General features: G+C 33.2%; 2 protein-coding genes across 2 annotated transcripts; one reads left to right on the forward strand and one right to left on the reverse strand.

Moving 5' to 3' along the window:
• Positions 1-13,365: 13,365 nt before the first annotated feature.
• J4E87_004593 (uncharacterized protein) lies at positions 13,366-14,742 on the reverse strand (the record flags this gene model as incomplete). Its single annotated transcript, XM_049376212.1, has 1 exon — positions 13,366-14,742. The coding sequence occupies one exon, from the start codon at positions 14,740-14,742 to the stop codon at positions 13,366-13,368; it is 1,377 nt and encodes a 458-aa protein (XP_049233723.1).
• A 1,581-nt stretch (positions 14,743-16,323) lies between these two features.
• Positions 16,324-21,114, forward strand: J4E87_004594 (uncharacterized protein; the record flags this gene model as incomplete). The annotated part of the gene is made up of 4 exons (XM_049376213.1): positions 16,324-16,665; positions 16,712-16,907; positions 16,953-19,177; positions 19,222-21,114. 4 exons carry the CDS (start codon positions 16,324-16,326, stop codon positions 21,112-21,114), a joined length of 4,656 nt encoding a protein of 1,551 aa, XP_049233724.1.
• Positions 21,115-27,382: the final 6,268 nt, after the last annotated feature.

Consider the following 27,382-nt stretch of genomic DNA (forward strand, 5'->3'; position numbering starts at 1 on the left):
TTTTGTAAATTTACCTTTAATCTATTCTTAGTAGCTTACTATACTTCTATATAATACTTATTAAAGAAAAGATAAACTATATATACTTAGTTATTATATAGGTAATATAAAATAGCGCTAAAAGTAAATAATATAGAATCTCTATTATTAAAAAGAATTCTATATATAATATAAATAAAGTGCACTATCTATTATAAAAGGCTCTAGCTATTTATGTAGCTTATATTAGTATTAGTAATAGAGTTCTATAAGTAGCTATTCTTTAAAAGCGCGTCTTCTAGCACTATAACTACTAATAGAAACTAGAGAAATATAAACTTATTATCTTCTAGAAGTCTAGTCTTAATACACTACTATATACCTACTTAGATAGTAGTAAATATAGGCTTAGCTTTATTAATATAGACTTTAAAAGCCTTCTTATTAGTATAACTAAAAAAAGATATTAGACTCTAATAGAAATTATATAGGCGTCTTTCTTTAAACTTTTATAGTATAGTAATCTAAGTCTAGATAAACGTAAATAAGAGATACGTTAAACGCGTTACTAATAGGTTTAGTAGATCTACCTTATAGTTAAGAAACGTATTATTAATAAAGAGCTATATTAAGAAGTTTATAATTACTATCTACTTAGTTAAGATTATAGTTTAGAGTACTATATTAGTATACGTCTATAGAGAGGTAGGTATTAATAGACATATATATACTATATTAGATATATAGTAGAGGCTTATAGAAATATCTAGTATAACTTTATTATATAAAGTAGTTTCTAGTAGCTATATAATAAATTATAGTTAGCGTAGTATATTAGAGAGCTAGATAATTCTAGTTAATAACGTACTAGTGCTCTCTCTGCTATAAGAATAAAGCTTAGTAAGAGTTTTCTAGATAATTCTAGTGTAGAAACTAGACTTAACTAGGTTCTAGTATAGCTATATATTAAAGAAATTAGTTATAGGCTTAATAAATAACCTAGGTAATTAGCTCTAAACGCGTAGTAAATCTAAATTATAAAATCTATATTATAAACTCTACTAGCACTATCTCTAGCCTTCTTATAGTAGCCTATACTTAGTTTTAGTTCTTTTACTTATACTATAGTATAGTAGATATTTCTAGTTATAAGCTATTCTATAGTTAGATTTTAAGTATTAGTAGTTTTTTAGTCTAATTTAGTTATCTAGTGTTAGTTTAGATAGTTTCTATATTAATATTATTATATTATATAGAGTAAATAAGAGAGAGAAGGTATAAGAGAGTAGAATTACAAAAGACGTTACTCTTACTACCTCTAGGTCTTAGCGCGCTAGTACAGCGCTAGGCTTTAATCTTACCTAATTAGGCTAGAATAGATTATATAATTGCGCTTATTATTACGTATTTCTCTTTTTACTTAGTCTTAGCTTACTCTATTATATTTTTATAATACTAGATTTATCTACTCTTTTATAAGTATATATATAAACTAGATTATCTTATATTAGACTTTTAGTTTATATCTATTCTACTTATAGAGTTCTAGTAATTTATAGGTAGTAGACTTCTATAGTATTAGAGGTTGCGTAGATTACCTTAAGTAATATCTTAGAGATTATTATACTAGTAGTAAAGATTTTAAAGTATATATATAGAATTATCTAGTCTCTTATAGAGGCTCTATAAACACTTTATTTTATAAGTTCTTATTATCTATAGATAAGAGCGTGTTAGGCCTATAACTATAAAGAAAGAATATCTATATAATCTAGTTAACTTTAAGTACTAGTTAATTAGCTTTAAAGTTATCTTTATATAGCTTTATATATATAAAATAGTTATGTATATCTACGTCTTTATCTCTATTAAACGTTAGTTATATCTTTTTAATTCTTTCTTTCTATTATATATAGGTATTAGAATATTTTAACTATAGTATAATAAAGGTATCTAGAATTATATTCTTATTAATATATAGAATACTCTTATCTAGCATCTATAGTGTCTAACTAGTTCTATTAGAGCTCTATTAGAGGTAGTAGTTATATAGTATAAAGTAGAACTAATATATACCTTTACTAAACCTCTTTCTTATCTTTATTCTACGCTAGTTATTAATAAGCCTTCTAATAAATCTATAATTATATAAGATATAGTTATAATTAAAGAAATATCTTTCTATAAAGTATACTATATAATAATTTATCTAAAAATTTTATATAGTAGAAAGCTCTTTAAAGAAAAGTTTACTACGTTTAGTAATTTTATTACTATACGTGCTAGCGTAGAAGTTAAGTTACTAGTTCTATTTTACTAATATATAAAATATATTTAGCTTCTATCTAGTAGAAAAGAGAGATAGTATTAGTAGTAGTAGATAGTTAATATATCTTTTCTTATAAGGTATTTTAATAAAGCCTATAGAAGTAGTAAAAGATTCTATAAACTATAGATAGTAATAGAGAAAGGTATAGCTAAGTATAGAGCGTAATAATAGTATTCTATACGCTAGAGAAAAAGCTATATTAAATTAAAGAGTATATTACGCGTTAGATATAGAAAGAGACTATAGAGTTTAGTTTTATATAGAGGTATAAACTATAGTTCTATCTAGCGTAGTAGCGTTAAAGCTATCTTATAGTGTACGCTTACTATATTATATATATACGTTATAATACTCTTTTTTATTTCTATATATAAGGTAGATTTTATTACTATTAAAGTACTACGTAAGAACTTATTACTTATATATAGAATAAGCTATATTAAGCTATATAAACTAGTTAACTATAGTATAGTAGTATTATAAAGCTTTCTTATAATAAAAGTTAGATAACTATACTAAAATAAGTATCTATACAAAACAGCGCTGTCTATCTCTACCTCTACACTCTAGTTCTTATACTAGATTAATAAGATAGTTAGAAAAAGTTACTTATAGAACACTATTAATATTAGAAATATAAATACTAACTAAGAACGTAGTTATTATAATAAGTACGCCTATACTATAAGAAGAGAAGCTTATCTAGAAGACCTTATAGTCTTCTATATCTATTTACCTATAATATACTACGTAGTTTAACGCTATACCTAGATTATTTACTATTTTAATAAAAAGTACGTAGATAAAAAGCTTCTTAGCCTAAGTTACTTTAGTTTAAATATAGCTAGTAAGAAATTTAGTCTCTTTACCTTTTATTATTATAAGATAATACACTTACTAAGCTAGATTTATCTAATTAGTTAGTATATAGAAGAGAATAGTATTTATTAGTAGAGAAAGTAACTAGAAAAACTTAACTTCTTATTTAACTAGTATTATTACTAATAGAAGAGTAAGGTAAACACTAAATCTTACTACTCTTTATAATTTACCTAGGTAAAGTTAGTATATATAATTATTTAAGAGTATAAAATAAACCTTATCTAGTATAATACGCTCTAAGTTACTATAACTATTTAGGCGTTACACTATTTCTATAAAAAAGAGTTTAGTAAGTACCTCTAGTGTTACTAGAATAATAGACGTAGATTAGTTATAGTGTTTATCTTTCTAAATACTAGTATAAATATAGTAGGCCTTATAGTGTATAGTAATATCTTATTATAATATAGTAAGTAGAATAATAATAATACTCTACTAGTAGTTATAGTAATAGTAAGAAAAAAGAAATGCTAAGCTTTTACCTACCTCTATACTAGTAATATATATAATAATAGTATTACTACGTATAATAGCTTTAATAACGTTTTCTTATTTTAGGTAAAATATAGCCTTTTTACTAAAGTTTTTACGTAATAGACTTTTATAGTTATACTAAATACGCTATTATAGATTATTAGTTAGAGTAGAAAGTAGCTAAGTAGAGTAGCTATCTTTACTCTCTTACTTAAACTCTAAGATAAAGTACTATTTAATAGAAACCTTAAATTAAGATTTTATATATTTAAATTTCTTTTAAAATATAGTAATAATAGTCTAACTATAGATAGTAGTTTCTATCTTAGTAAAGTAGCTTACCTATATTTTATATTTCTCTATATCTATAGTACTTACTATTTTATTAATCTTTTCTAGCGTAAGCTTCTAGAGTATATACTTATCTACGTTAAACTTCTATCTAAATATAATAATAAGATACTATATTATATTAATACTAATATAGTACTTTATCTACTTCTTAGTAACCTTAATAATAACACTAGATAGACGCTAAAAGTTAGTTAGTTACTAACTATCTTTATTAGTCTAAAGAAGACTACTAGTAGCTTAGAAAAGATATAGTTCTTTAAAACTAGTTAGTGCTATATACTAGAGAAGAATATAAAAAAGTTAAATAAGCTAAAGATACTATACTAATAAGCTACTAATAGAGTAGAAAAGAAACTAATATATAATCTTAATAGTCTTATCTACATTATACTTTTTATAGTACTATAGTATAATAGTAATAAGTCTATTATATAAAAAGATATTATAAAGTTCTCTATTATCTAGATTTTTATAGTATATACTAAGTAGTTCTATACCTTACGCTAGCTAGCTACTAGTAGTATATATAAGAGTAAGAAGAAGGTCTAGAAACTTCTAAACACTATCTAAGTAAGCCTTAATCTAGATAGCGTTCTAAGAATTATTAAAAAGAATGTTCTTACGCTAAGTGTAAATAGAGTCTAATAGTTATTTATAGATAAAGGTAGATTATAATACTAAGATAGATAATTTAGAATTAAATAGTCTAAATTCTATATTATAGTTACTTAGGTTTTTAATAATATTATTCTATAGAATAGATAGTATAGACCTCTAGTCTAGTATAAGTGTAAGCTTATATATAAGAGTAGTAGCCTCTTTATATATATTATAAACTATAAACGTATACTTAGAGAGTATTATATAAATACTATAAAGAGTTATAGTATTACTATTCTAGTTTATAAAGGCGTTAAGGTTCTCTCTATATTAGAAGTAGCTTAGGTACTAAGTAGTGTTAATAAGCTAATATATAGAGGTTTAGTGCTTCTATATTAGATAGTTATAGATCTAGTTCTTAAAAAGATCTATAGCGTTCTAGTTACTATAATTATCTTTATAGCTTTAAGCTGTAATAGCCTTACTCTCTTAGGTTAATAGGTATATTTTACCTTTATTAATAGCACTATCTACGTTTACTTCTTTCTATACTAGATAAAGTATAGTAAATAATTCTCTAAACTTTTAAATACTAGCTAGATAAACTATCTTCTTTAGCGCGCTAATATCTATAGCAAAGTTATATACTTTACGTAGTCTCTAACACTTCTAGAAAATATATTAGAAGCTAGTAGTAATAATAAGTAGATACTTAAACTTATTCTAAAGAGATATATATTTAATAAGAGTTAGCTAGAATTTATAGTATTATTATTCTATAGCTTTTAGATTAGTATAGTTATATCTTACGTTAAGTAAGAGAAAGACTTTATAGTAGCTATCTAGTTACTTAACTACGCACTTCTACGCCTATTATTATATAGTAGATAGTATAAGCTAGCTAGAACTAGGCTTCTTAGACACTAGCACCTAGAATAAAAAGATAAAGATCTTTTATAGAGAAAGAGCGTATTAAAGTAACTTATTCTAGTACGCCTTAAGTAGGTGTATAGATATATATTACTTATTCTTTTATATTATATAGATATAAACGTAGCGTAACACTTTAGTTATTAAATTCTACTAAGTATATACTATACTCTTAACTATGTTATATAAATAGAAAAGAAATAGCTTAGTTACCTACGTTAGCGTATTAGTTAAAGTATACGCCTCTTTCTAAGTCTATAGTAGTATCTCTAGAAAGCGTATATAGAATAGCTATAGGCTAGTTTATATAGTTAGCGCTAAGAGTATAGCTATAAGCTAAGCTTAACGTTTTTTCTTTACCTATACCTCTACTTTCTATAGTTATTCTTCTATATTATAAAGTGCGCTATTATTATAACTTAGCAAAGCTATAAGTAGTAGCTTAATATACTATAGTTAGACGCCTAGAAAGGTATATTTATTATTATATTTATTTACGTTAGAGGTAGAGCTATACGCCTATATTAGTAGAGGCTTATCTCTAGTATAAGTAGAGTATATTACTTTAAAGAAGTGTTATATAGTAGTATTAGTATCTATAGATACGCCTCTAAAATAGTATTAAGTAAATATAGTTTACGTATACTCTTATAGTAGAGAAGTGCTCTAGGTTTTACTAGCTATATAAATACTATAAACCTTTTATAAGTACTCTTTTATATTCTTATTAGCACTCTTTTAGATAGTAATATACTTATATATACTATATATATAGCTTTTATATATAGAGAAATGCTTAATTTATAGAAGTAGCTATCTATTAGACTAGATAAAAAAGAACTTATTATAATTAGCTTTTAATAAGTATAATACTTTAAGAGTAAGAGCTTTTACTTATATACTAGCACGTTGCTTTACCTTAATATTATAACTATAATACTTATTAAGATAGGCCTTAACACTACGTAGTAGTATAACTTTTAGATAAAAAAAGTAGATAAAAATACTATAGTTAGTATTTAAGATAAATATATTAAGTAGAGTAGGTATAATATAATACTAGTGTAAATAGGTAGAGAGGTTAGATAATAATATTATAGTAAAACGTATTAGAGGCTATTATTAAAAAGAGAATAAAGTTTTTTAACTTATATAGAGAGAGAAACTAGCTATAAAGTAGTATAATAAAGCTATTCTATTATACTCTAAGAATACGTAGAGTAGGCGCCTCTTTATCTAAGTTATAGAAAATTATACTACTACTAGTAGCTCTATTACTTTAGTCTATATATAGTTAGAAACACTAGCTAAATTAATTTTGCATATTAAGTAGCGCTTAGGTTATTAGAGGCTAGATATTCTAAAATCTAAGCTTTAGCGTTCTTAGTATTCTTAGCGTTGCCTATACTATAGATACTAGGTAGTATCTTATACTTAATAGTATGCACTATCTCTATTATATATATATACGCTAACTAATATAGCTATATAGCTATAGAAGCTTAATCTTATTCTAGTTTCTATTAGTAAAGATAATAATATTAGTTTACTAGTTTAGAATACTTTTATATTATTAGAACCTTATATAGTAGTATTCTACGTTCTACTAGATATAGTAGAGCCTATCTAGGCCTTTCTTACACGCTCTCTAGATAATGCAATCTACTAGATCTATTAATAAGTTAGTAAGAAATAACTTTTAAAGTATATTTAGTAGGTTTATAATAATTCTTAAGTAGATATAGAATGCGCTTCTACTAATCTAACTAATAAGAACTATAAGCGTCTCTCTAAGCGCGTACGTAAGAAAATAACTATAAAATAAGTAAATAAGTATCTAAAGAATTAACTAGATTATACGTTAGTAGAAATAGTAGTAAATTTCTAGAATATAGTTACTATAAAAATAAATAAGATTGCGTATTCTAATTATAAGCTTAAGTACTAGAATATAGCTAAGATATTTAAGCGTATAGGTATTAGTAAGGTAGCTAAAATAATTAACTATGCAAAGATAGTTACTATAGTTAACTATTTATAAGAATAGAAAGTAGTTCTAGGTACGTAGAGGTAGTTATATTAAGAAGATTTCTATTTATTTATAACTATAGAATTAACTAGATATAATATTATAGAAGATATAACTACTAGAGTAGAAGACATAACTACTAGACTAAGTAATAACATAAATATAGTTTCTAATATATAAAATAACTAGCTAGTATTATTCTAGGCTAACGTAGGTAGAATATTAACTAATATACTAACTATAAGTAAAGTTAAAGAAATCTAGAGATTAGTTATAACTATACAAAAGAGAGAAACTATAGATATACTTAGTAATATATAGTATTACTAAGATATATTAATACTCTACGCTAAATATAAACGTCTAGAATATCTTTTACGTAGTAGAATTAATCTAAAAAGTATATAAGAGTAGAGTATAGTAATAGTAGCGCAAGAGTAGCTATTTACTAAGATTAGTAGTATTATACTTTGTATATAGAATAGATAGTTAGAATATAGAAAGTAATAGTTTATACTCTAAGAGAGATTTAGAGTAGAAATCTTTACTTTACTACTAAGAGGTAGAGTACTAAATTTATTTATTAAATAGAAACTAATTACGCGTCTATAGAACTAGATAAATATAGTTATAATTTATAATAGTAATACTATAGAGATAGTAAAGATTATAGAACTAATCTTTATAAGTTATATAAGAGTAGAGTCTCTACTAATATAACTTCTACTAGAGTCTATTAAGAAGTCTAATCTTATTAATTAGACCTTTATAGATCTACTTATCTCTAGTTAAGATATATAATAAAACTTTAAGGTAGTCTAGAACTTAATAGATAATATAAGTTAGTTTAATTTACTAGTGTAAATAGTAGTAATATAAGAGAATAGATAATTCTAGATATACTTTACTATTAAAATTCTATTAATTTATATATATAAATAGGTAGGTTCTTATAGACATAAAAGATTAGATTAACCTAGTAATATCTAGAGATTTGTATATACACAACGTTAGAACTTTATTTAGTAATACCTAGAAATTTATAGATATAGAATATTAAATTTTATTCTAGAAATATAGAAGTAATCTAATAGTATAGTTTCTATCTATAAGGTAGTAGAAAATAAGTCTAGAAGTTATAATGCTTATATTAATAAGCGCACTTCTAGAGTTAGCTTACGCTATTAATATACTTCTAGAGTTAGCTTATAGTGTTAAGCGTGCTTCTAGAGTTAGCTTATAGTATTAAGCGTACTTTTAGAGTTAGCTTACACTACTAGCGTAGTTCTATATATAGCTTATAGTGTTAAGTATTTTTCTAAAGTTAGCTTACGCTATTAAGTATTCTTCTAGAGTTAGCTTATGCTATAGAGCGCACTTTCTAGGTATAATTATAGTAGAGAACGTGCTTCTAGAGCTAGCTTATAGTATTAAATAAGCTTCTAAAGTTAGCTTATAGTATTAAATAAGCTTCTAGAGTTAGCTTATAGTATTAAATAAGCTTCTAGAGTTAGCTTATAGTATTAAATAAGCTTCTAGAGTTAGCTTAAGCTATAAGGCTAGTGCTAGAATATAAAGGTATATAAACTAAATTTTATAGAATTTAATAGTAAAAGTTATAAACCTAATAAAGTTAGGCTTAAAGAAATTATCTAGTCTTAGCTTCTTATAAGATTATAGAGGTAGTAGAAAGATAGATTAGAGTAGTAGTAGAGCTTGCGTCTATAGTAGAGACGCGTTAATTTTAAAGTAAGCGTATTTAGTTAATATAATTCTAGTAGAAGAGAGAGCGTAAGTAAGTAGATATAGAGGTAGTATACTATAGTAAGATAAAATAAGGTACCTAAGACGCAATTTAGTAAGAAGGTAGATAGAAAGGTAAAAATAATAAGTAGTAAGATATAATAAGAGAAGGTAGAGCTAGCGCGCTCTAGAGCTAGAGAAATAATATTCTAGGCTAGCTAGCTACTAACACTAAGTATAATAGAGTATATATAGCTATAGAGGCACTAAATTTAATACTAAAGGCGCCTATTTTAAGTACTTAATTTAGTAACTAATTCTAACTATAAGCGTCTAATTTTAGCTTTAATTTAAGCCTAAAATTTAGCTATAGGTATTAAAATTTAGCTATAGGCGTTAGATTTAGCTATAAAAGCGCTCTTTTTTAGCTATAGAGGCACTAATCTCTAGCTATAGAGGCGCCTATTTTAAGTGCTTAATTTAGTAACTAATTCTAACTATAGGCGCCTAATTTTAGCTTTAATTTAAGCCTAAAATTTAGCTATAGATATTAAAATTTAGCTATAGGCGTTAGATTTAGCTATAAAGGCGCTCTTTTTTAGCTATAGAGGTACTAATCTCTAGCTATAGAGGCGCCTATTTTAAGTACTTAATTTAGTAACTAATTCTAACTATAGACGTCTAATTTTAGCCTTAATTTAAGTCTAAAATTTAGCTATAGGCGTTAAAATTTAGCTATAAGTACTAAATTCTAGCTATACGTAGACTATACTAGCAGCAAGCGCAGCAATTACGTAAAGAACTTTAAAATTTAGCTCTAAACTTCTCTACTCTATAACTTTATAACGTAAGTAGCTATTAATAAGCTAAGTGCAGCGTTAAATTTGTGCAGTAATTCTGCACAAAATAGCCTACTTAGATTTTATCTAGGCTCTTAGGCGGTAAAGTTTAAAAGTCTTAGAGCTACTACTTTAGAGCTACTCTCTATTTCTTATTAGTACTTATTGCTCTTACTAAAAATTGCTTAGGTCTAGTAGCTCTAAGACGTTCTCTTAGATAGTACTCTAGTTTTTAGAAAAGCTAGTAGTTATTATACTACTACTAAGCTTAAAGAAATTACTTAGTTTTAGCTTTTTATAAAATTATAAAAGTAGTAGAAAAGTAAATTAAAGTAGTAGTAGAGCTTATATTTATAGTAGAGATATATTAATTTTAAAGTAAGTATATTTAGTTAATATAATTCTAGTAGAAAAAAAAGCGTAAGTAAGTAGATATAAAGATAGTATACTATAGTAAAATAAAATAAAATATCTAAGACGTAATTTAGTAAGAAGATAGATAGAAAGATAAAGATAATAAGTAGTAAGATATAATAAGAGAAGATAAGACTAGTATACTCTAGAGCTAAGAAAATAATATTCTAGGCTAGCTAGCTACTAATACTAAGTATAATAAAGTATATATAGCTATAAAGGTACTAAATTTAACTCTAGAAGCGCTTATTTTAAGTACTTAATTTAGTAACTAATTCTAACTATAAGTATCTAATTTTAGCTTTACTTTAAGTCTAAAATCTAGCTATAGATACTAAAATTTAGCTATAGATATTAAACTTTAGCTATAGATACTAAATTTAGATATAAGAATAAGCTATAGAAGTACTTATTTTAAATACTTAATTTAGTAACTAATTCTAACTATAGATATCTAATTTTAGCTTTACTTTAAGTCTAAAATATTAGCTATAAATATTAAAATTTAGCTATAAGTAATAAAATTAGCTATAAAAGTACTTTTTTTTAAATATAGAAGCGCTAAATTCTAGCTATAAAAGTGTCTATTTTAAGTACTTAATTTAGTAACTACTTCTAACTATAAGTACTTAATTTTAGCTTTACTTAAGTTTAAAATTTAGCTATAAGTATTAAAATCTATCTATAAGTACTAAATTCTAGCTATATATAAGCTATACTAGTAGTAAGTATAGTAATTATATAATAAACTTTAAAATTTAGCCTAAAACTTCTCTACTCTATAACTTTATAATATAAGTAGCTATAAATAAGCTAAGTAAAGTATTAAATTTATATAATTATTTTATATAAAATAGCTTACTTAGATTTTATTTAGACTTTTAGATAGTAAAGTTTAAAAGTCTTAGAGCTACTATCTTAAATTTATTTTTTTATCTCTTATTAGCTTTATTACTCTTACTAAAAATTACTTAGATCTAGTAGATCTAAGATATTTTCTAGAGTAGATAGTTATATAATCTATAAGAACTTTATATTTTCTATAGCTTAATATAATATATAATAGTAGATAATTATTAGTATTATTATCTAAAAAATATATTATAATAGAAAAAAGTTAATCTATAGTATAAAAATAATAAAATTTAAATAGTAATATCTATAAAAATACTAAATAAGAATAATTTTAGATTCTACTATTCTAGGTTAGTAAGCTCTAATACTTAGCTTAGTTTAGTGTAAGAATATATATTCTTATTACTTTATATTAGTTAGATTACTAATATTATACTTTAATATTACTATATATATACTAGAATTTATATAATAATAGTTTATTATTTTCTATTTTAATAAAGTTAGATTATCTTAGAATAATCTTTATAAGCTAGTAGCTCTAAGTATATTTTCTAAAGTAGTATTAAGTATACTTCTAGAGTTAGCTTAAGCTATAAAGCTAGTACTAGAATATTTAAGTATATAGACTAAATTTTATAAAATTTAATTATAAAAGTTCTAGATCTAATAAAGTTAGTAGATCTAAGATATTCTCTAGAGTAAGTAGTAAAGTTTATTATTAGACTTCTAGAGTACGCTATAGTACTACCTAGTGTAACTACACTACTAGCTATATAGTAGAACTAAATACTAAGATATTTCTTCTACTAAGCTCTAAATATAAGTACTTATACTAAGTCTATACTATAAGTATAAGTATAATACTACTCTAGATATTTCTATATTTTATAATATTATATATATATTCTTAATTATAAAACTATACTATAAGATATAAGTATAATACTTACTTTAGTCTAGTAAAGTTATAACTATATTCTTAATAGTACTACTTAAGAAATAAGATAGTATATAAGATAAGCTATTATACTTAAGCTAAGTGCTATATAAAGAGTAGGTAATAATATAATAAAGTAGCTTTACCTAATCTTACTTAGAATATATTATTCTATCTCTAGCTTAAAGTTATACTTAAAGTTAAGATATCTTTAAGTTTCTAAACTCTCTTACTTCTAATATAGTACTATTCTAGCTTAAGAAATTTATTATACGTAGTAACTTACCTCTAATACCTAACGTACGCTATAGAACTAATACTTCTATACTAAAGCTTAAGTACACAAGTCTTACAGAATACTATTATATCTTAACTATAGATAGTAAGAAAACACTCTTATATAAGATAAAACAGTAGTCTATTCTTAGGGTATAGAGAAGTAAAATATAAGTTACATTACTAATAAATTCTAACTAAGAAGTCGCGCTCATCAATTACCACATGTTCTTCTTAACTATTAACTTTCCTCTCCGCAAGAGGCATCGTATTAAGATTAGCACGTCGAAGCAGAAGGTTGCTGTAGGCGGTGGACTAGGTGAGCTGTATTGGAAAGGCACGGGTATGGAGGTTGGGGGCGCGGCGTCGTGGGAGTTGAGGGACGAGACGAGTCTTGTTATGGTTGCGCAGGTAGATCACGCACAGGCGAACGGATGGGTTATGCTTTGGAAAGAAGGATTGGATGCGCAGACGGTGGAGGAGCTTGTTGTTGTGGGCGTTGCGCAGATTGAGGGGTATAAGAGGATGATCAGGCAGAGCAAGACGTCGGCGGTTGGTGTTTTGGTGAACAAGTAGGCGGGTGGCTTGCCGTTGTTCGAGCGGAAGCATATGTCGTACTGTGTTGCTGCGTTGACGAGACGAAAGAGGGCGGCGACGGAGAAGCTGGACCTGAGGAAACGTGCGACTCTATTTACTATATACATGTGCATCATCTCCACTGTTACCGCAGCGGCAGGGACTTGTCCTCCGCGACCTCGCCTGCGTCCTTTACGGGCACCGCCTCCGGGCTCGCAGCGGGCGTCAACCACGCTGCAGGCGCATCACTTTGCGCTGCCTTCTTCGCGTCCTTCACCCTCTTGTTGACGAACCCCGGGTCAGGGCTCGCCCATTCGTAGCCAAAGCCATCACCAAGCACCTCCTGTACACCCTCGGCGAGGATCTGCACTGCCTTCCTGCGGTTCCTGCTCCACTCCCACGCGCGGTACCAGCGGCCAGCTTGAACCGCAGTCTCCTTGCCGCCCTCCAATCCATCGAGAATGGATCGCCAAACGAGCATTGTCTTCTCCAACTCGGGTGCACGCGAGACACCGATGACGCTAACACCCAGCTTGGAACCACCGACGTCGTCAATGGACTCGTGTGTCCAGGGCACGCCTGATGCGGGGTCTCCACGGGATCCACACAACGCGCCAGCAGATATCCATGTCTCGAGCGCGAAGCGGATGGCCATGACCTCAATGCGCTCGCCGTAGTCGTCGCAGAAGTGGCTCGCTTTGCGCACTGCCGCGCGAAGAGAGGATGGGGCGGGGTGCCAGTCACCGAGGCCACCAACGGGAATGCCGTCGTGTCGAAGGAGGCCCATACCAAGGATGGACGCGTTCGGGACGACGTCGACGCCTGCATTCTTCAGGCGCAAGATGCCACGCGGGCCGGCGAGCGCTTGGTTCTGGAGCGTGAAGTTGGCGTAGGACTGCACCGCATCGAGTGGCTCGCCGGTCTCGCGGAGGATGAGCTCAGCCATGTCGCCCAGCACATCCAGTGGGTATCCACAGATGCCAATATACCGAATTGTGCCCTCTTCGTCCCTAAGGCGGCGGAGTTCCCTGACTGCTTCCAAAACCTCCACCGGGCTCACGAATTCGACGTCGTGGCAGTATACCATGTCCAAGTATTCGCTGTGTAGTCTCTCCAGACTCCTGTTGACGCTTTGGCGCACCCACTCCTTACTGTAGTCGAACTCTTCGCTGCCTGTCCGCCCGACCTTGGTCAGGATCATGTATGAGTTGCGCGGGAATGTCTCCCGGACGAATGGTGTCGCGAGCGCATCGCCGAGCAGTTGTTCGGAGGGGCCGTAGTAGGGCGACGTGTCGAAGGCGCGAATACCGTGTGTGAGCGCCGAGGTCACGAGACCAGTTGTGTCGAGCGCGAAGGGATCGGTGTTGTATTGGGAGTTGAACGTGGCTGTACCGAAGACGAGGGGAGGGAGAATGGACGACAGCGGGGTGCGCCGACCATTGGCGAAAGAGTATGGAATAGGCTTCTGGCGCGTGGGCAGACTGCTGACGGTTGAGGGGTGTTCGATGGGCGTTGTCGCCATGGTCGCGACTGTGCGGGCTGCTGCGCAGGCTATTGGCGGGTCGAGTACCGTCGCGTCGCTGCTGCGATGTCTATAGCGGGGTGTGTGCTTCGCGGGAGGATGCAAGCGATGCGCGCAAAGCAGGATAAGGAGTCGCGGTAGGGCTCTCGTATGTAGTCTTTCGAGTCGTAAAGCTGAGTATGCAGAACGTGGGAGAAGAGAAACAGTCGGCAGCCCGCGGTTTAGGCTCGCGCATGCCACGCTCCGAAAGCGTGAAATCTATGCCTCACCATCCACCGTTTCGGTTGTGGTAAGGCGCCGCACCGCGATGGCAGGAACAGATGGACTAACGGTCGACCCGCATGACGCCATCTGCGTCTGGAACGCGTTTCCTGGCGCTGGGGCGACGGTAATTGGTTGAGATGGAAAAGTCGAAAGGATGATTCATGGATGTTGTGTGATCAAAGAAGGGTCCACCGCTCAAAAAAGACCCTGCCTCGGCCGCCAATCGTGATTAGTGCCGAAGTATCGGGCGCGCATCTCAACATGCGAACGCCAGCACACTACTCCCGCCGGGCTTGGAGAGCTGACATGTCCGCTAGGTGGCTGCCTGGGCCGTTGCAGCGCCGTCATAAGTTTTGATGCGTGCTGACTGCGATAATGATACGGAGACGCTAGCGCAAGACATTCCGCAGCTAATCGGGCCGCCATACCTCCACAGAATGGTGCAAGCATGCGGCAGGGATGAACATCGCGGACTTCCTTTCCTGTCTTCGTTGTCTGCTTCTTGAATTCGGCCTTGTTTCGCGATGATCGGGTCGCGATTACTTTGATTCGCGTTTGGGCTCGGTGTATGACGCCGTCGCTTTGCCGGTGGCTGCTCTGGCTGTCTGAGCTGCCAGGTCTCGAGTGTCGTCTACCGACACAACAGACTCGGCCTCATCGTGTGTCTGATCATGGTCTAGGTGTTGCGCATCTCTACACTGTCCCGACGCGCCTTTGCTGCAGTACGAGCAGAACGCTGCATACCTCCTCATGCACGAGCTGAACGTGTCCCGCTATCCCCTTCGAACCTGATTACGTAGGCAGGGCAGTGGCCGTCGCAAGGCAATGGCCATCCTCGCACCCTCATCATCCCCACCATCGCGTTCTCTCTTCAACCCAACAGCGCGACAATGCGACAGCGAATGGCCGCCCAGCGAGCGTCATCGTTGCCTGGAGAGGCGCGCAGATCCTCGACGTCGCTGAACGGTACGTGGACGAGGAGCTGAATGATTGAGTTGCACGCAGCTTCCCAATGTAGCCTGCTGCTGCTCCCAACAGTCACACTCCTCCTATGAGACACCGAGCTCGCGTCGGGAGTATATTACTCGGGCTTTCCGTCTCTCCATACATCATACCTCGTTTCGGCCCCCCGCCACCAGCGCATGCATCGTGAGGCTGAACCATGCTTACCCGAGGCCGCCTTGGTGCTGCCGGCTTTGAAGACGAGGATGCCTTTTACTATAACTCAGGTGCTTGCCTGCATCGACTCGCAGCATGCACACCCAGCTTCGTTCCTAGCCTCGTGGCGTTCACAATACCCATTCCCGTTGCCGCACCATGGCGACCAGAATTGTGCAACCAAGCACATCCACTGATCTCGGTCGACTATGGAGAGGCGCTATACGAGACTACAAAGAACGTACCGGTGAGGATCTTTCGACGATGGCAGTGGGAAACGTCACCGACGTGATGCGACAAACAACTGTGGTCATGAACGAGTTCAAAGGGTTTCGCGATGACGGAACCAAGAAGGCAAACTTTCGATCGGCGATGGGGGATCATCTTGGTAACCTCCAGACTTGCATTGACGGCTTTGCTACAGTCGGGGCCTGTGTCAGTGCTTTTCCTCCAGCGATGCCTGTGGGACTCGTGTTCACTGCCGCCAGCCGTATAATTTCCGTGAGTAGTCAGAATCGTTCTATGATACCGTATTGAAGTGAGATAGGCATTTGCAGGCGTCCGAGCAGACTACGATCGTGTCGAGGAGTTCTTCGCATACTCAGCCCGTTTCTTCCAACGACTGTCTATCCTCGAGGATAAAGCACAGTCCGGTCCGCTTGCTATTGCTGTTGAGAGGGTCTTCTCCATGCAGCTCTCGGTATGCGGCAGAGCACGACAGCTGATAAAGGAGAAACGATTCAGTAAGACAACGGCTTTGATGTTGAGGAGGTGCTAATATTTGGCAGAGCATTGGCTCAAAACCTTGTGGAACGAGGTAGATGAAGACCTGATAGCGGCATATGCTGGAATGCAGGCCTCGATACAGGAACTCAACGAAACGATTACTTACGAAACCTACGGCGCTCTCGTATCCGTTCAAACTGGAGTGGTTGCTAACAGTTCTAAATTGGACGAGCTTGATGAGAAGCTACAATCCTACCGTTCGAGCCTGGACAAAGGTATCCAGGAAGTCTACGCAAGCACGATCAGTCTACATCTTATCATCGTCGAGGGGATCGTTACTCTACGAAATGAGGGGTTAGCACAGCGTGCTCTGCTTCTGCAGATCATCAAAAACCAGGATAAGACGGCCAGAGCGCCGGAGATTGAGATTGAGGAAAAAAAGAAGCTTGCTCAAAAGCCGAAGGGTGACATCGGAGATCGGAAGTTCCAGGCATTACGAGAACTCAAGAAGTTCTTCGCCGACAATCACGATGTCTTCCCTTCGTGGCAGGATGCTCACCAAGGGAACTTGCTCCAAGACGAAGATTTGCGTGATTCCAAGGTGAGCAAAACGGCCGGATGGCTCCGTGAGCATGCGAGCTTCAAGAGTTGGTTACGTGGAGAAGTTCCTCTCCTTTGGCTACGAGGCGCTGAGGGGATTGGAAAGTCATTCCTAGCGTACTCGGCCGTCCAAGAGCTGCGTCTACATCAGAACGATCACGACTGCTTGGCCTACTTCTATTTCAAGGAGGAGCATCCATACCAACAGTCAATGCAAAACGCGTTCGCGTCGGCTGCCTTACAAATCGCCGGATCAAACAACAGATACGCCGGACAAGTAGCGGCCAAGATCAAGCTAGACTCCAGTGAGTCTGCAGCAATGTCCACGTGGGAACGCTTCTTCCTCTCGGTGTTTCCAAGTGACAACAAACCTGGAGGCCGCCTTTTCCTTGTTTTCGATGGCCTGGACGAGGCGCATGTACAAGAGGGCGGGACCTTTACACGGTTTCTGTCGGATCTCAAGCGCCTGAACGCCAGTGTGTCAGTCTTTGCGACGAGCAGACCAGAAGAGAAGCCCACACTCCAGCTGCTCCAGCCTTCCATCATTGAGATCACAAAGCATGATATCAAACATGACTTGAAGATGCTGGTTAAGGACCGTCTGCGCACACTCCCGCGCCTGCGCAAGTTCACGCAATCTACCAAAACAGCAATCCGTCGCGAAGTAGTCAAGCACGCAGACAGTATGCTCTATGTCGAGCATATGCTCAGAAGATTCTCTTACATAGGTCGAGAAAGAGCAGTCTTGCAAGCATTGGGGGGGATGCCGCCAAATCTGCATGGTCTTTACGAACTTCTCCTGGACGAATGCCGACAGAATCGTTCCGAAGCGCAGTACCAAGCGATGAAGAAATTGTTCGCGTGGCTGGCGTTCTCGAAACGATCGCTTAGCCTCGGTGAGGCATCGAGCTTGGTTCAACTCGCACTGTCCGACGACAGCTTCGACATTGAAGAGGAGATCATCGGACGTTCCTCTCGCATCCTCGAACTTACCCAATCACGGCAGCTTGAGGAAGACGCCAAAGATGAAGACAAAGACGATGACGAGAACGATGAAACAAAGGAGGAGGGCATCCCGGAGCTCGGATACGGAGACTCTCCTCTCTGCTTTCAGGATCGGTCACTACGGCAATACTTCAAGAGCGTAAGCGTCGAAGATGACGGCGTAACAGAGTTTCGGACACCTGCTACCGCTGCGCACCTAACAATCCTCCAGATGTGCGTGGATGTGATGATGAAAGCGGCTCAAGAACCTATCGAAGCGCAAAGCTCCGGGCTTACGGTATACGCAATCTGCTATTGGTACGAGCATCTCAAGGAGCTGGACGTGGAGAACGCGAGCCCCGAAGCTGTTCGCGATGTTGTGACACTCCTGCACTGCATCACGGTCAATTCATACAACATCGCCAGGTTGTTCGAAAAGCTCGCGCGACATACAGACCTATATCCCGAGCGCGCTGACGAAGTTCCTATCGCTTGGTTCGATACTCTTCTGAGTTGGACAGCCAGGGCATCAACACTACCGGAGCAATCTTTGGACGACAAAGTCAAGGAATGGACGACCCTAGTCGGTAAAGACAACGTTCTACTTCCGCTTGCTCGCGGTCATGTCCACAATTGGTTAGACGCCAGCGACGACTGGTGGATACCCGAGAGGTTTAGATTTGTCAAGGCATCGTTGTTTCTCGTAAGTCACCCTTCTTACTCAACGGCCTCTCTAATGGTCTGTAGTTGTCCCCTTCCGAAGTTGACGAATTCAATGATCTTGGGCCACTTGATTACATGAAGGCCATTATCAAGAGATATATGGTTCCACTTGAAGACTACAAGACACAACGAGCGATTGGATGCACTGTGGCTGACTACGCCAACGCAATGTGGTATGACGACGATGGCAGAGCAGCGTTGACTAAGGAAGCCAGCGTGTACCTGAAGAGAGCAGTGGACTGTATGCGGGGAGACGTTCTGGACAACGTCGCTACCGTCCGTCTACTTGCGTCGGTCTGTGATCGATGCGACCAGTCATCCGACGCGGTAAAGTACTACGAACAGGCCTATAACATGTTACCTGATCACGAGGCCGAGGGATCTTCCGAACGAGAGCTGGATGAAATCAAATCAATACGTGTAGAGATCCTAACCGACAAAGCTTCCGCCCTTTCCACGCTGGAGCAGACGGACGAAGCTTTGCAAGCATTCAACGAAGCAAGAAGATTGCAAGGCGAGCAAGCACTAGCCGGAACGGTTCTGGACGACATCACACTACTGTTCAAGAAGGAAGACGAGACTGATGGACGCAGGCTTATGGAAGTACTCAAAGGCTGGACCGAAAAAGAGCGCAACAATTGGTTCACCTACCTCTTCGTGGACTGGGTGCCTACCAATGGGGTAGCTCGATTGCAAAGAGCAGCAAAGTTGACTGGCGAGACCGATCTACTCATCGGCTGGCTAACAGCCTTGGCCGACACGCTTCCGGCGCAAAGCCTCCATTTGTTCAATATCCGGGGCGCAATCGCACACATCTATTATCCCATGCTGGGCGACATCGAGAAAGGCAAGACGCTACGTCAAGAGCTCTTGACCACGAAGACTAAGCCCGATCCTGCATACGAAGACACTATGAACGAGACCAGGACGCGTCATCGGATGCAGTTGGCAGACATTCTGTTTTATGAGTTCCAAACGACCGCAGACCCAGCGAAGAAGGAAGAGATCATGGAATCCCTGCGACTGTTGCCTAGCGCGCACGATGACGAAGGTGACGACAAGAACATTAAAGAATCCCATGTCGATATGCTTCGCGCAAACATGCTTCGCATCATGGGTCCTGCGAAGGAGTATCAGAGATACATGGACGAGTTGTTTAAGAAGTGCATTGCCGGTCTCGAAGATACTGTCTCTTGGAACGACTTGTCAAGCCTGCGACTGTTGTCGAAGGTGCTGGCGTCTCTAGATAGCCTAGAGCATGATGCACGAATCGCGATAAGTGCCCAGTTCTCAGTCCTGGACCGCGCAATACATGGGCAAGATACGGAGTCGGAGCATTCGGAGACTACTTCCGACAAAGACGTCGGCGAAACAGATGCGGGACCAGATGCGGAACCAGAACCAGTTGCAGAACCAGATGCCGGACAAGACACTGCAAGGGAGGATGACCCACTAGCTACAAGCGAAGTCGTTCGGAAAGATTCTCCGACAGATGAGATACATGACAACGAAGTCAAGGACGTAATGGAGGAGCCAATTGAGGGAGAGCGGAGTCATCCAGAGCCAGAGGGATCAGAGACGGGCGAATCGAACGCTGGCGAGCTGGACGAAGACCTTATCGGCGGCGGTATTTACTGCGACGGACAGTGTGGGGTGGACATCTATTCCTGGACCCGGTCGATCTACTACTGTCTGGTCTGCCCTAGCTGTGATCTGTGCGAAGATTGTCACGCCAAGCGTCTCAAGCAAACAAAAGGCGAGCTCGAAGAGCCGTGGCTCAACTTTTGCGGTGCGAACCACCGGTACATCAAAGGGGCGATGACAGGATGGAAGGGCGTCAAGAATGGCGTTATCCGCTATGCGGACACGGAGATCACCGTGACGGAATGGCTTCGGGGGCTCAAGGAAGAACGGTAGCCGAATGCTTGGAAGATCTTTTGGACGAGGCGGGGAGGTTTGAAGGATATCGGGGTTGAAGATTAAGGTAGATGTATGACCGAGATCGATGTCGCACTCTGTGATAGAATCGCACTTCTAACGTAGAAGGCATGTAATCTTTTTTTGTTACTAGCATACATATCTTATGCATTTAATACCTTTGTTTAATACTTAGTTTTACCTAATGCGGCCTCTTTGCATACGTCTTTCTAAAGTTTAGAGTGTCTATATTTATTCTATTCTAGCTACTAACGTACTTTATGTTCTCTAGGTTATAATAACTATCTAGCTACTTCGCACAACTAATATATAAGGCCTTAGTAAAGTAGTAATATTATCTATACTAGGTATACTATATACATTTGTTATACTTAGAATACCTAATTCTATAAGTATTAAGGCTTATATAGACTATAGAGTTATTTAAGAGCTAAAATTCTATGTTAAAGGCTATATTCTAATTCTTACACTATAGATAATTATCTTATAAGATAAAGAGTAGAGCGTAGTATAATAGGTTATAATAATATATAGAAAGGTTACTCTTTACTTTCTATTTATTCTTCTATAACTAGAGCTCTTTATAGAAAGCTAGGTCTATTTTATATAAGCTAATAATAGACTTACACTAGTAGTCTTTACTAAAGAGAATATTTTTAAGTCTATAGAGGCTAAATATAGGCTATAAACTACTAATATTAATTCTAGCTTTATTATATAGCGCCTACTCTAGTATACTATTACTATAATAATTAGCTCTAATATCTTCTTTATATTCTATAGTAAGATAAAAACTCTTAAGACTAAAAGCGTTATAATAGTAATTAATAAGTTAATACGTAGTAGCTTAGAAAAGTATAAAGCTAGCGCCTCTATACGTAAACTATACTTATTTCTTTATGTTAGGCTGTATATTAGAATAGTATATTTATTTAGGTAAAGGTAATCTAAAATAGTAAGATAGTAAGCTATTATAGTTCTCTAAAAGATAGAAGATATTATTCTAGAAGATGTACGTATTATTCTCTAGAAAGATGTACTACTTAGCTACCTTATTATAATTAATTACTTTTTACACTTCTAGTAGAAATTTATACTTATTAAGCCTCTACTCTTTATAATTCTACTATAGCTTTATACTCTATTAACTTATATTATTCTTTATCTTATAAATAATATAATTCTCTTTCTTTAGGTACGTATTTAGTAGTAAGTCTATAAGAATATTAATAGTTTAATAGTTATAACTATAGGTATAATTACTATCTAAGATAATTAAGATATTAGAGATATATTTTATTACTATTAAGAGCTAAGTATCTATTTATAATTTATTATCTACTAATCTAGTCTTTAGAATAACCTAAACCTTAGAGAGTAGATATACTAGAAAGAGAGCGTATTTATCTATAGAGCTATTCTACTATTTAGTATATCTTATCTATTTAAACTATATTATAGTATTCTAGGTCTAGAAGTTTAGCCTATTATTACTTTATAAGTTAGCTCTATATAGTAGTAGTGTAAATAGCTTAGAGTAGAAGGCTTATTTCTCTAGAATATTACTTAGTAGAGATTTAATATAAGCCTAGTTAAAGAGAATAAGAAAATTAACTCTAATAGCTATACTAATATATATAAATAGTAGCTAAAAAGTACGCCTAGTAGTAAAAGACCTAACACTAGGTAATAAGCAGCGTAAGTCTATAAGTATACTAGATATTATATATAGGCGTTGTATTATAACACTTTATATTATATTAAGTTTATTAAAAGTAAAGATACACTAGAAGTCTAGTACTAGATATATAAATATTAAAAGATTATACTACGTATAAGTATATATACTTATTATACTACTACTCTAGAAGATTTAATAGTAATACTATAATATCTTAGATACTCTTCTTAGAGTAGTTATCTTATCTAATACTTTTTCTAGTAGAATTGCGCTATAAGATAAAGTACTATAAGATAGAGTAGTATTAGTTAGTAAGGTTTACCTATTATAATAATAATAATACTTATTTTATAAATTAGACACTTTATAAAAAACCTTACTTATAAGTTCTTATAGCTTCTAAAAACTTTTTAGCTAATTATAGAGCTAGTATATAAACTAAACTTTTTAGCTAATAAGAGCTAATTATATAATACTTATAGTAAAGCTTTTATAAAGTGTCTAAGAAAAAATAGTAGAACTTTTAGTAAATAGGTATTTTAAATTATACCTTTAGTAAAGTTTACCTATTAGTACTATAATACTACTATCTTACTTTATTATAGTATTAGATATAATAGAAAGTATAAGTTCTTCTTAATACTATTATATTTATTAGGTCTAATTTACGCGTAGTATTAATAGAAAAGTATAGTATTATAAAAGATAATATTTTAGCTCTTTAGCGTAATTATATCTTACTAATCTATCTACTATATTTTACTTACTTTATATCTACACTAAAACTTCTATAAAGCTTTATAAAGTTCTATAAAGCTTTATAACTCTCTATAAACTTTTATACTAGTTATAGTTATATTTACTATATATATTATATTATAGTATTATAGTATTACGTATAGTAGTACTATAGTGCTCTAATAGAGACGTTATAGTATTATAGAACACTATAGACTTTTATAAACTACTAGACTAATAGCTAGCTACTAAGGCTTATAGTAGGTAGATTAGCTACTAGCTATATAGTAGTAACTTTCTTAAACTTCTATAAACTTCTATAAAGTTTTTTAAACTACTAGAAACTTCTATAAACTTCTATAAAGTTTTTTAAACTACTAGTAACTTTTTATAGCTAGTTATTTTTATAAAGTAGCTATAGTAAAGTATAAGATAAGGTAAAAAGTAGATAAATATAGTAGATAGCACTAGAGTTACGCTATTACTACGCCTAAGCGTATAGTAATTAGATAAGCTACGCTTCTAATTAATTAACGTATTACTATAATTTTAGATATAGAATTAGAGAAACTTTCTTTACTAGTAGAGAATATAAGATAGAAATAATATATAGTATTATAAGAGTAAGTTATTTAGTGTTATCTAAGACGTATACTATCTTATAGTTATAGTAGTAAAATACTTAAACTATATAATAAGTAGATATATATCTTTTAGCGTCTTATCTATATAAAAGATAATATATTATTAATTACTATAACTAGCTTTAGTAAGAGCCTTATCTTCTACGCATATTTAGTGTTAACTAGAAAGATTATACTATAGTTAATACTACTCTCTAAGCTAGAGAATAAGTAGCTTAGTAATATATATTATTTTAATAGCGTAAAACCTTACTTAGTTAATATAAGAACTTATACTTAGTTTTATAAGCTTATTAATAAGATTATTTATAGTAAGTATACTTATATATTAATAGAGTCTAAGTAGATATCTAGTTATATCTTCTAGACTACGTTAAGAGACATAACCTTCTAGTTATAGATTAGAATTATTATAATTAATAAGTACTATCTTATTATCTAGTAGAAAGTATTCTATTCTACTTTTATATAGCTAGGTAAACTCTATAGTATTCTTATATAGAATATTAATTAGTTTAGTTATTTAGCTATATTAGATCTTAACTCTACTAAGTAGGTATTAGACACTACTAGTTTCTACTATCTAGAGCGTAATACTTATAAGACTAAGTTAATTTAAATAACTATTAATAGGCCTAACGCGTCTATAACTATTATAGAGATACTACCTAGTAAGTCTATATTATAGAATTTTTTTTTTTTCTTACTACTACTATCTATAACTAGAAAAACTACTATACCTATAATATAGTCTAAGATAATTATCTTTATTAATAGAAAGATCTAACTCTAGAATACTATAGAATAAGCTATAATAATACTTATATATATAATAAAGAACTTTCTAGATAATTAATACTATAGTACTAATCTATTAGCTAGAGATTAGTGTATATTTAATATAGTTAAAACGTATACTATCTATATTATATACTATATCTATAGACTAGTAACTTTATATAGCACTAGAGGCCTACTATTCTAAGTATACTTAGTAACTAAAGTAGTAGATTAAAGAAGCTTCTAATATCTCTATTAGCTCTATAGAGCTTTATAGAGATATACTTACTAACCTAATATATACTTAGATTAGAGTATTTATAGTATAGTAGGTAATAGTACTTTTATATAGAGAGAATTAATAATTTTTTATACTACTAGGTATATATATAGACTAGGTTATATATATCTAGATTAGTAATATATTAATAGATATAAATACTAAAGCTAATAAAGACCTAGCTTTTCTAGATAGTATTAACTAGATACTATCTTTATATATATAGTAGTATTATAATATAAATAGTAAGATAGCACTATTACTATATTAACTATATAATATACTAAATACTTCTTAAGTAAAGTATAGTGCACTTCTAGATAATAGAAGATAGTTAAGAATAATAAGAACTTAGAGTATACTATTAGAATCTTAGTTATCTATATATCTACTTCTACTAAACTAGCGTATAGATAATAATATAGCTACTAGTATTATAAGAATAAATACGTAGGTCTAAGTTAAAGTATTTATTAATAGTCTAAATAGTAGTATTATAGCTCTAGTTCTATAAAACGCTAGTCTTTAGGTTATAGTAAACTATTTAGTACATATCTATTATAAATCTAATTTAATACTTTTACTAATAGTATCTTAAATTTATAAAGACGTAAGTTAGACTATGTCTACTACTAGTCTAGTATCTCTCTTATCTCTTACTAGTATAGCTAGTACTCTAAGTTCTTATATAGTAGTAAGATATTATATATCTAGATTAAGAGGTTAAGATAGCTATAATATAGTACGTACGCTATAACTAGTGTTATGTAAGAGATAGACTACTAGTCTAAATAGAGTAGTAGAGATAGTAATAGTAACTTCTAGTTACGCTATTAAGATATTAGTAATATTATAAAGTAAACGTAAGTAAAAACTAATAGATAAGAGTAAAAGCGTATAGAAGATATTAGAGTAGTAAAGTAAGCTAGTATTATAGTTAGATAGATAGACTCTATATATTAATTAGCTACTATTATTTTTATTTACTTAGAAGTTTCTAGAAGTTTATATAAGATTATAGAAGATCTAAATATATAGTTAGTTATTATTATTATATAATATGTACTTTCTCTTTTACTTTTCTATTATAGTGTAGATAGCTATATTATCTTATCTTTTAGTAGAAAGTCTAAAGTTTATTATTCTATTAGCTTATAAGTTCTTATAAGTTTATATAAGACTATAGAACTATTAAATATACTTTTACTTACTAATAGAATATCTATTACTCTTTTACTCTTACTTTACTAATATAGTCTAAATAGCTAGGTAATACGTTCTTTCTAGTTTAGAGTCTAGAGGCTACTATTCTATTAGCCTAGTAGTTTATAGTAGTTAGTAGAAGATAGTAGGTATTTATATATAGATAGTATCTAGTAATTTACTATAAAATTAGCTTTAGTAGTAAATAGACATAGGCGCTAGAATATAGTAAATCTTTTTAGCCTTTTTAAACTTTTAATAAATACTTATAATACTTATTATAATATAAGTATCTATACGCTTTATACGCTACTATATAGTAGTAACTAATAAAGCTTAATACTTTACTACTATAGCTAGTTTACTATAGAGTACTCTTTATAGATACTAGTAGGTTTTCTAATAGTATTAATATAATATCTATACTAACTAGTATATAGTATAGTACCTAACGTGTAAGGTTAGTTAGTGTAGGTTCTCTACTAACGTTATAACTACAACCTTTATTTATAGCTTTTCTAGTATTATTCTACTATTATATCTTTACTTCTACTTATAGTTATTACTTTTATAGTATTAGCTAAGAATAAAAATAAGAATACTAAGATAGATAATACTCTATCTATTATTAATAATAATAATAATAAGAGTAGTTTATCTATTCTTAGTAATAATAATAATAATAATAGTGTAGATAGAAAGAAAGAGAATAAAGTAGCGTAGAAGTCTATTAGTAAGAAAGATAAGAAGATTAAGTAAAAGAATAAGGTAGACTAGAAGTCTATAGTAGAGAAAGAGAAGAATATAGTAGTAGTAGAGGTAGAGAAGAAAAAGAAAAAAGAAAAGAAGTTAGTTAGCGCTCTTACGTTAAACACTAAGATACTACTCTTTAGTTTTTTTATCTAATCTTTTAGTAGTATA

Source organism: Alternaria ethzedia, assembly GCF_023757985.1.
Source record: "Alternaria ethzedia strain BMP 0044 chromosome Unknown scaffold_9, whole genome shotgun sequence".
In the NCBI taxonomy this organism is placed as follows: Eukaryota; Fungi; Ascomycota; class Dothideomycetes; order Pleosporales; family Pleosporaceae; genus Alternaria; species Alternaria ethzedia.